The 11,141-nt window shown below is 32.3% G+C and overlaps 2 protein-coding genes across 2 annotated transcripts; one reads left to right on the forward strand and one right to left on the reverse strand.

Moving 5' to 3' along the window:
• Positions 1-2,419: 2,419 nt before the first annotated feature.
• LOC124829788 (peroxidase 46-like) lies at positions 2,420-4,893 on the forward strand. Its single transcript, XM_088108841.1, has 5 exons — positions 2,420-2,552; positions 2,735-2,877; positions 3,318-3,497; positions 3,635-3,800; positions 4,254-4,893. The coding sequence occupies exons 1-5, from the start codon at positions 2,456-2,458 to the stop codon at positions 4,667-4,669; spliced, it is 1,002 nt and encodes a 333-aa protein (XP_087964967.1). The 5' UTR covers positions 2,420-2,455; the 3' UTR covers positions 4,670-4,893.
• Positions 4,894-8,398: 3,505 nt separating this feature from the next.
• Positions 8,399-9,526, reverse strand: LOC124829791 (protein ENHANCED DISEASE RESISTANCE 2-like). Its single transcript, XM_047303361.2, has one exon. It carries the CDS (start codon positions 9,423-9,425, stop codon positions 8,520-8,522), a length of 906 nt encoding a protein of 301 aa, XP_047159317.1. The 5' UTR covers positions 9,426-9,526; the 3' UTR covers positions 8,399-8,519.
• Positions 9,527-11,141: the final 1,615 nt, after the last annotated feature.

Raw genomic sequence — 11,141 nt, forward strand, 5'->3', positions numbered from 1 at the left:
AGTTTCATATGTTAATAGAAATGTTGATTCACATGTTAATAAAAATGTTGGTAGGATATTATGTACTAAACGCTAAGTGTGAGGATATTATGTTCATAAGTGTGAGGATAGTAAAAAGGGGTGCACCAAGTAGAACGTACAACCCAACCTAAATTCTTCCAAACAAAAGAAACTTGGGCTCCAATTCCTCTTTCATCTCCGCACCCCTGGTCTTATAGTTGCACCCCCTCTGTCTAATTAGAGCCATCACCACCAGCGACACCGGTTGCCATCAAGCTTCGTCGGCGCCAACAGATATCCATCAACGTTCTTCCTCTTTCAAAATATGTTTCTTCTAACTTCCAATACCCAAATCAGAAATCACCGTGTCCCCCACCACCAGTGTCGTCGTGCAACGTGAAGGCGCCACGGTGACGACGTCGTAGCTGTTGCACGTGTTTTTGTGTGACACAAGTGTTCAAGGCTAAACATTGCCAGTTTCAACACTTCTCAGCTAGTCATGTCTTCTTTGATGTGTCCTCAAACAGGATCGAGTCTAGCCCAAAGAAATGTGTCTTACACACCGCATCATGCATGCCTCTGTTGCACGTCTATATCTGAGATGCACTTCCGGCGCAGAAATGACGTTGTGTCGGAGCTTCACCGCTAACCATCCTTAAAGTTGAGTTATAAATTTCTTCCTTTATTTCACTATTAAAAAATGTTGTCTTAATTAACATCTATTTAGTAAATAAATAATTCATGGATTGATGTTTAAGATAACAACATTCAAATAGAGAAAATATTAAAAAGTGCGGTCTTACCATCCGTGAATAAATAATTCATGGATTGATATTTAACATAACAAATAGAGGAAATAATGAAAATTAGAGTAAATGTACCAAAGTAATTTATGTTAAGTTATTGAGTAAAACCTTTTTTATTATTTTTTGTCTTATATTTTTATATGAATATATTGGAATGGTATTCTTTTATTAAAATACACTTACAATCAATAAATTTTACCTTTTTAGCTTAAGTTTTATTTTTCTTTTAAATCAATTTCTATCGTTTCAATTTTTAAATTACGCTGAATCGGTTTTAGTTTCAGCTTATACAAACTTATTTTGACCTTTTGCTTGACTGATTCACTTTAACATATGACTTAGGTCAATTCGTCTTGATCTTCAACTCGATTTTACCTTTGTAGCAGACCAACTTATCTCCATTTTCGTCTTGAATTGAATCAGCTCATCTTTGTCTCGAGCTGACTCATATGAATCTTCAGCCTGAAACGAGTCAACTCAACCTTTGATTCAAAGTAAACTCAATTAAAAAATTTCTATTTCATTAATTTGAAATACCTCAAAAAAAATTGTATTACTTCGTCCAAACAAGTCTTAAATTTTTTTTATTAGTGTAAAGAATTCAAACAAATAAATTATTCTTCAAAATTACCTAATTCAAACACAACATTAAGGTCTTAAGTTAAGAGTGATTTCAATTCTTACCTAAATGGACTAATGTCTCATTTATTTATTGTTGTGTCTCTTATATGATTCCTCTTTCAAAAGACTACTCTTTAGTGTCGACAAGAACTTTTTGACCCTACCCATCTTTGTGATCAAGCAAAGGTCCATGTTAGAGGGCTCCACACCTGTGGTGCACGTTCCTTCTGCATGAAGTGACAATGGTTTGAACGGTTGTGAAAAGAGTGTGAAGAGTGGTACTTTGGAGAACTGTGTTTAGATGGCCGTGATGGAGTCAAAGCCAGAGAAGATGGGGTGAGCGAGAGAAATGGGTTGGCCAAAGCCATCACTGTTGTGTTTTATGGTAGTTTGACTCATCATTTGTGCAAGTGGAGTGAACAACCTAGGAAACTGATGAAGCAAACCATGATATAGCTGCAAAGTAACTACATATCTAATTGAAGATTCAACTTTTAATTTTTTGTATATGTACTTCTGTTCATAGAATAATATTTGTCCAAAGATGATAGTCTCTCAAATAGGGATTAAATACATGGATGATTGTCCAAAGATGAAAAATTCTGATTAAAGAGCTGTGGTCAAATTAATTCAGAGTATTCTTTCAGAAATATTGTGACTCTTAAGAAAATATTGGAACTCTTAAGTTTACAGATAATTTGTGGTGGAAAAAATGTTCATACATTAATTACAATTTCCTCCTCTTGTGCTTTTGTTCTCTCCTATTGTCTGACAACATTTACTAGTGTTAGACCATAAAAGTGTGGTGGACACTAGTTAGCGGTGAAAATGAAATGAGAAAGTACTCTTTCTTATGATTCCTCAGCATAGAGATTTTTATCCAAACATGGTGTAGAACATGCCCCCTTATAATTGTTCCAAACACATGGTTGAAATAATTATTCTACGGTTGGTGTAAGGTAATAGAATTTACCATTATCTGTAGTTACCAGGAAACATTCTTAAATGCTTCAGAGCTGGAAAAATGCATGACCATAACCTCTAACATTTATGTCATGCCACTGACTTCATCCAACCACATAAATGTAGCTTTGAATTTGGACTATTTCACGGTCACACTTTGCTGTATGTATCTCCATTCTCTATCATTATCATGTGACTGAGAGATTCCCCACACTGCAAACACTGAGCCCTTACTCAAAAGGACTGAGAACTTGATTCTATGGAGAAAGGAACAACGGTTTTTCCTTTTCCAATAGCAGTTTCTTGTCTTTTCATTATCTTCATTTTGGCTACTTCTGTTTCAGGTAGCCTGTTTTTCAACTTCTATGCAGCTTCATGCCCAACAGCAGAACTCATTGTAAGAAACAGTGTCAGTTCATCTTCTTCTTCTGATCCTTCAATCCCTGGGAAGCTGCTTCGCTTGGTTTTTCATGACTGCTTTGTCGAGGTTAGCTTATACTATTACTCCTTCCTAACACATGTTCTTGAACCAAAAAATTTGGCTGTATATATTCATATTATGTCTGTAATTGTTAAGATATTTATCTTTCTCATTTCCTGCATTTCACTGTTGTGCTTGGACTAGAGTTATCTTAGTCAGTGGTTCATCTAACATTATGCTTGTGCACTTAATTTCTAGAGTTGAGTTTCTTATCAATTAATAAAATGATTTATTTTGTTATTTAAAATGAGTTGTTCAATTTGGAGAAATCAGATTCCTCTTGTACTTGGACTCGGATTCTCTAAAATGAATAAGGCTAAAGAGAGTAATCGCAATTGCTAATAAAAAAATCAAATGTGGTTTCTTTTGTTCTTACGCTTTCTTTGCGTGATGTAAAATTCAAATGGGATTAAGCTTTTAGTGATCAATCATTTCATGATATGTAGGGATGTGATGCCTCTTTGATGCTGTTAGGGAATAACACAGAACAAAGTGATCCAGCAAATAGGTCTATTGGAGGATTTTCAGTAATAGAATCAGCAAAAAGAGTGCTTGAGTTCCTTTGTCCAGGAACAGTTTCTTGTGCTGACATAATTGCTTTGGCTGCAAGAGATGCCGTTGCACTCGTAAGATATCCACTTACCCTCATTGTTACATTACATATGTTATAAATCTAAATGGAGTATAAGTCTCACATGAGAAAATTCCAGAAATCTATTACCTTAAGATCCAATTTATCTTAGTGGCACTGACTTGAGAACAGACTGGTGGTCCTATGATTCAAATTCCCACTGGAAGGAGAGATGGCATGGTTTCAGTTGCTTCAAATGTAAGACCCAACATTTTGGACACAAGTTTTACAATGGATCAGATGATTAACCGATTCTCCAATAAAGGGTTGTCCTTATTTGACCTTGTCATCCTTTCAGGTTCATATTCTTCTAAGTATTTTCACGTCCTATAATATTGGCATGCTTCTCTTTCATATATAAGTATCATTCCTTTTTATTTCAGTCTCTTCCCCTACCCTTTATTCTTAGAATGTAATTGACCATGTCTTTCAACATGATTGTGGTGAAAACCCCATAAAGACACACGAGGCTCGATAATAGGTTCTGTTAGGTAGAAAGAATTGAATTTCTGATGCCATGCAGATGGAAACCAACTCACCACATTTATTGGAATATGTTTGGTATTTGGTACAAAGATCTCATAATGCATAAAAGGCCAAATTACATTGTCACCCTTTTGTTTTCTTACAATTCACATGTATGTAACAGTTAGGAGGTTTCACATTCTTGGTTTAGGGTATTCCTTATATAGCAACTATTCTTAATGGATATTAAGATGAAAATAATGACATAGTTTTTGTGGATTTGTAGGGGCTCACACCATAGGAACAGCTCATTGCAGCTCATTCAGGGATAGGTTTCAACAAGACTCCAAGGGAAAGCTCACACTGATTGACAAAAGCCTTGATAGTAGCTATGCAAATGAGCTAATGAAGGAGTGTCCCTTAAGTGCAAGCCCATCAGTGTTAGTAAATAACGATCCTGAAACTTCCATGGTTTTTGACAACCAGTACTACAGAAATCTTGTCATCAACAAGGGGTTGTTCCAATCTGACTCTGCCTTGCTAAGTGACAACAGAACAAGGAGATTGGTGGAGGACTTGGCAAAAGATCAACAGTTTTTCTTTCAAAGTTGGGGCCAGTCTTTCTTGAAACTCACTACTATTGGAGTCAAAACTGGTGATGAGGGTGAAATTAGGAGCTTCTGTGCATCAACTAATGCATGAAAAGTACATATGAAAGAGTGCAGCAACCAAGATTCTCTATGCATAATGGAAAATAAAGTCCAGACACAGGTTTTATACCATGTAAAAAATACAGTTTATGCAGACTACTGTGTTTATGTATCTCTTCTTAATTCTTTCTTGCCATCTGATACATATTTCTTTTCTGTTGCTGTAGCATAACAAATATTGATTTTCTTAATGAAATAATGGCAATTGATACTATACATCATACACAAATATAGTTCCTTAGATGAAGACTAAATATATTAAATATGTTTTTTATCTCTGAGTTATAATAAAAAAATCAAAAAAAATTTAAACTAAATTAGAAAATATTTTGTTGAAAAATATATTTTACAAAGAAAGAGATGAAATATTTTATAATTTATTTTAGGAATAAAACAAAAAGTTTTATAATAATTTTAGTCGAAAAATATATTTAATGTAGTAAGTATTCTAAATAAAATTGGACAATAAATTATTAACATAAAAAATAATTATTTTGAATGCAAAACCAAAAATAAAAGAAGTTGGCACACAACAACTTGAAACAAGAGTTTGTCAATGTTAGCAATGAGAACTCATATCATAACAAAGTCGTACAAATCAAATTTTGAAAGCAATAAAGATTGTCGGGAGATTGAGAGATTGACCAAGATCATTAAGAGGTTGGTCAATGTTGTTAAGAGGTCGATCAAAACATTAGAGAGGTCAATCAAAGTGAAAGATAGTACGATTAACGTGAAAGAAATAAAGAATCAAACTCTTAATGGAAGAAGCAAACGATGGAAATATTTAAGTTTATAGGGGAATTTTGTTGGATAAACTTAAATCTAAGAGGTTTATTAGTAATTTCATTTGAGTCATAGTTTATTTGTTACATAATTACGGTGTTACAACTTTTAATTATTGTCGTAACGTGTTCTGATTTGATTTTTTCATTGTTACTATTTTTATGCTCAACATATTAGGGTTACTGTATTTATTTCCTGGTCTTGTGGCTATTCAAGGCATATAGTATTCATCAATGAATTACACAGAATTATAGAGTTCAATTATATAGTGTATATGTGTGTGTGTGATGCCTCTATTTTACAGAGTAAATTAGTATATGAAAATTTTCATATTATGTCCATAAATGAAACCACCTTACCCTCTATAGTTTGAATATTAAAATATTTCAGCACTAAAAAATTAAAAATAGTATTACTTATATGTTGCACTAAATTTCTTAATTTAAAAAATAACATAAGAAAAAACAATTAAATCCTAAAATTTGTTATGATTTCTCATCTTTCAAATTATCAAATAATCACAATAACGACAGTTTTCAATAAACATTAAGATCATTTTATTTCAAACAAATTTATTACACTCAAGAATATTATGTTCATTTTTTATAAAGAGATATGCATGTTATACATGAGTAAAAACATATTAAAGCACACACTATTTTACAATAATATTCCTAAGAAAAATTATTAGTGAACATCTTTAAGTCTTTTCATGCTTTAGGAATTCCTTTTTGATAAATATTATCTTCTTAGAAATACTATTATGATAATCTCAACTTTTTGACTTTTTTTCTTCTTATCTTATTCGAATTTTGTTGAACATATCAAATGTATTAAGCTAACTGCTTTCTTTATTTGATTTGGATTTTGAGGTCATTAATTTGATCTTATTAGCTTATCAAATTCCTCCGTATTTTTTCACAAGTTAATTCGACTAGTAATTTTCGATTTTCTGTTAAGAATAGTACTTAAGTTAGTTGGGAAAATCCTTCTTGTTTTATCCCATTATTGCTAAGTCACTCATCAATAATAAGCTTTGTATTTCATACAATTGTTCTATGACATAGCCTCGAAATATATTAATTTATATCCAGGGACAAAAGTTTAAAATAAAATGGTGAAAGAAGTTTAATGTAGATCTTATTACTAAGAAGAATAAAAATCGATGAATGGCTTAACAATAACAAGTAAAAAACTAAGAAGGAACGTCCGTAGTAACTTAAGAGTCACTATTCATAACAAAGAAAAAAGCAAAAGTTAATAGTCAAATTAGATTCTGCAAAAAAAAAAAAATATAGAAGAATTTGAAAAACTAATAAAAACCAAATCAACAACATCAATCCGATGAAGAAAATAGTCAATTTAGTTTATTTGATATGTTCGACTAAAACCAATAAAATTAAAAAGTCAAGATTCTCGATATAATGTTTTTAAGAAGATAATAACTTTTATTTTTCAACAGTTGTAAGTCTTTCTTTTACTCAATAACTTTTATTCTATTTTTATTATTCTATTTTCAATTTGTATTACTGTTATCACTGAAACTATCTTTATATTATAGATAAATAATAATAATAATAATATAATGGTGAAGAAGAAGAAGTAGTGACATTCTTCGATTGAAAAGTTGTTCTAATATCTTCAGAGTAGTGTTTGAGAAAGGACGAATAACCTCATTTAAGTTTTCTAAATTTCAAAAAGTTGGAAATCAAAACTAGTTAAATAAGGTGAGTTTTTCATTATTAATATGTCCATCCAAAATGAAAATGTAAAATATTTTGAAAATTATTAAACTATATACATGAAATTTATACTTATTAGAAGAATTTGCAAAAGTAGGGTAACTATCACAAGGTTGATTTCATGTTGAAAATTACAACCAATCATTGTAGATCTTCAACTTTATGTTTCCCTACAAACCAAATCTTCAACCATTATTTTATAACTAGTCCACCTTACTCAAGTTGTCATCCATGAGTAAAAAAATTGTGCATGTGTGGGTGGTTGGTATCAACAGCTATAAGATCATGATGGTATAAATTCATTATCTTTTTTAAATTAAAAAAAATTTTCATCTTCATCTATATATTTACTAACTATACATTTTTTTATTTCATTTTCATCTCTATTTTATATCTATATTTTTTTTTTCAAATTTTTAATATTTTGAATATTAATTAGATACTTTTTTTCTAAATAAAAAAAATCACGATAAAATAAATATAATATTATAAACCATTCAATATTAAAAAGATATATTTTTTTATATAAAACAAAAAATATCAAATAATAATTAGATAAAAATCAAATAATTATATAAAAATGTAAAAATAAGTAAACTTTATATTTTATGTTATAAAACGAACGCTTAAATATAATAATTTTAGTAATTTAAAACGGATGTAGATATAAAAACAAAATTACTACTACTATGTTTACAAAAACGAAACAAATATATAGATATTTACTGTTATTTTCTTATCAGTTTTAAAAGTGAAGAATTGTCATCACAAATATTAAAATGAGTTTGTACCTATTCATTTGTCATCCCGATACATATAAGTTCATATCTGTTTTCTTGTATTAAAAATCATGTAAATAAAAAATAGTTAAAGAAATCTATTAGAATTCGTAGTTAGATTCTTATAGCTATCGATTAATTTTGTCTATTAAACAAAAATTGTGCAGCTCAAAACGGAGAAGAAAGGAATGAGCAATACGCATATATACCATTTGTTTATCAACATATATTCAAAATTAGTGCAATAGCTAATATAAAAACTGGGATAAATATAATAAACGCTCTATTTAATGTAATAAAGTTACGTATGTGTCAAATTGTAAAGATTTTTGTATTAAAATAAAAATAAAATCATTAAAATTAACTTTTTCTATACATGCTCTTCAAAATAAAATTAACCTCCGGTAAGCATAATTACGTATAAAATATTGGCATTATTTTCTTTATATCCAATAAATGTGAAATTAAAATCATAGGAGAACAATTAAAATTTAAAAAAAAAATGATGATCTTTTGCCACTAAAAAATTCATAATCTAATGATCCAAAGCAAGAAGATCATCCGCAGACATATGGTGATTCACTCTGGCACACCCAATCCCACGCGACACGTGCGCTACTTGCGGCACGTGCGACGCCTCCACCACGGTGGCCGACGACATCTCCATCTGGCAAACCCTGACGCCGCCGATCAACTTCTCCGGCAGCTCATCTTCCGTCTGCGCCTCCACCACGAATCCCATGTCGATCGTAACTGCCGTCACATGTCCCAACGCGACGTGCAGAATCGCATTTGCAATTGCGCTGCTTCCTATATCGACGTCGATTTCTAGGTAATTGGGCCCTCTGTGGTATGAGCAATGTAACGCTTTCCCTAACAAGCATGCGCCGTGGTTACCCACGGCTCTCTTCACGATCCACGGTCCCTTCACAATCCGGTTCACCAGCTTGAACCGCTGGTTCCGGAACGTGTCGTCGCCGTGCACGAACCGATTCAGCAGCGAACAGCTTTGGAGCGATTCCGGATCCTCCGCCGCGAAGTAGAACACCGCGCTGTGGTGCTCCTTCGCGCCGGGGATCTGGAGGTTCACGGCGAAGACGAAGCTCTTCATGGACTGGCCTTGGTTTTGCTGCGACCTTTTCAGCGCCTGCATTACGCGATTGTCCGGGCGTGAGAGCACGTGCTCCATTTTGGCGGTGGATTTGAGCCAGTCCATGCCGGCCGGCGCCAGGAGGTAATCGCCGGCGGGGGATTTTTGGCGGTTCTTGAGGTAGTCGGAGGAGCGGAGGGAAAAGAGTTCCCCCGGTGGCGACGCCCAGCCATTGGTTCCGTTGTTCAGGTCGACGTGGCGGAGGGATCCACCGTTGATCGAGTCAGAGATCCAATCGGGAATTCCACCGACAGAAGCGGATCTACGATGAGGATATAGCGGCGGTGACATTGGTGGAGGATTTTATTGCAGACACTGTAGAAGTTTAACTGAACTGCATTTAAGGTGGAGAGAAGAGGGGCGTGTTAGCAAGGATAATTTGAAGGAGGACCTAGAAATAAAAGATAATAACTATTTAAAAGAAAATTAAGTCTTGGACGATAAAAGTTAAAAGTGTTAAAATAATATAATTAGAGACTAAAAATATTTAAGACAGTACGTACAAAGATTAAAATAGATTATTTTTAAATATAAAGATAAAAATTGTATGATTATAAGAACTGAATAATTTCTTACAAAATTAAATAATAATTTTGATTCTTTTTTCTATAATTTTAGTTTTTTGTATTTTATAAAACAGCATATACTGTTTAAAAATGTGTTGTTCTGTTTCAAAGTTCAATAATTTAAGCCATCAAATAAAGGTTCAACTTTTTCTGTAAACTGGAGAACAAAACTTTTGAACACAGAGTAATGAAATTATTGGGTTTGACAACTATATTTCGTGAATTATTGAATTTAAACATTATAGTAATTCTGGAATGAGTTGGAAAAGGACTGTGTATATTGTTATACACCATCATCTCAACCAATAGCAATATTATTTATGAACTGTGTCCATAGCATATTATGTCAGATATTCTTAATCATTTTGTTTAACAAATGTGTTTATCCACCAACCATATCATACATTACTTTTAATCATTAATGCATGGGAGAGATAAGAGAAACCGATAAAGAAATTGTATTAATTTCTCCTCGGTTATTTAATACAGCAAAAGAAACTTCTTAAATGTTGCACATTAGCCATAATTAATACTTTTAAATATCTAACCTTGATGAAGCATAATACATTACTTTGAATGAAATGTCTCGCGAAAAGGAGTCCTTGAAGCTTAAAGAGATGAACAATGGCTTAATTTCATCTCTGAGCAGTGGCTTTTTGAGATTGGTTTGTTGAATATGAAGCCAAAAATCAACGAGCCTTGGAAGGTGATGGTTGTGGTTTCTTTTGTTGGTGTAGGCACGTAAACTTGTGTTGTATTTTTCATGGATTTCATCAGCCATTGTTACTTGATTTGGAGTTGCTGGAAAGAATTTGCGTTTCCTTGAATTTTAGGAAACTTTTGAGCCATGGGTTTTAGGGAATTTTCTATTTCCTTCCCTTTTCCTTCTTTCTCTCTTTCTTTTCTTTGGTTCTTCTGATCGTAGTTTTGTGGTGTATCTGTATCTACTCTTTTGGATGATTTCTTAATGTAGCTATTTTTATTTTTGGGAAGAAAGGTGTTTGATAAAATGTCCAACCAGGATTATTATCATTATTTTCTAGTGTTGGCTGTTGTAAGGATCGAATATTAAGAAAATATTGTTACTTAGAAAATACAAAAATAATGTTCCTCGAATACGTTTTAACTTATTTTTAAAATATAACAATTAGAAAACAAAGTTTCCTAAACATTAGTAGTAAATTGTAGTGATTGCTTGCTATTTATTTTCTTTATCTTCTTTTGTCTTTGCATTAGTTTCATTTGTTTGTTGTTGGCTACCACTGCAAAATTTGATGTATGATGCTTCACTGGAATCTTAGACTTGTATAACGGTTGCTTGAGAAAATGTTGAAAAACTGTCAAATATTGAAGGAATCTTTAACTCGTATAATGGTTGCTTCAGAAAATTTTGCAAGACTAGTCAAATATTGAAGGGAGTACGTAGTACCAACTATGTCGT

Source organism: Vigna umbellata, chromosome 1 (genome assembly GCF_029865625.1).
Source record: "Vigna umbellata cultivar VRB3 chromosome 1, Vumbellata_1.0, whole genome shotgun sequence".
In the NCBI taxonomy this organism is placed as follows: domain Eukaryota; kingdom Viridiplantae; phylum Streptophyta; class Magnoliopsida; order Fabales; family Fabaceae; genus Vigna; species Vigna umbellata.

Bases quoted from the DNA above. Each gene is read 5' to 3' on its own strand.
- LOC124829791 (XM_047303361.2), bottom strand. From the start codon at position 9,425: ATGTCACCGCCGCTATATCCTCATCGTAGATCCGCTTCTGTCGGTGGA.
- LOC124829788 (XM_088108841.1), top strand. From the start codon at position 2,456: ATGACCATAACCTCTAACATTTATGTCATGCCACTGACTTCATCCAAC. The intron at 2,553-2,734 runs GTATGTATCTCC...CTTCTGTTTCAG, and splicing joins TTTCACGGTCACACTTTGCT to GTAGCCTGTTTTTCAACTTC. The intron at 3,801-4,253 runs GTTCATATTCTT...GTGGATTTGTAG, and splicing joins TGACCTTGTCATCCTTTCAG to GGGCTCACACCATAGGAACA.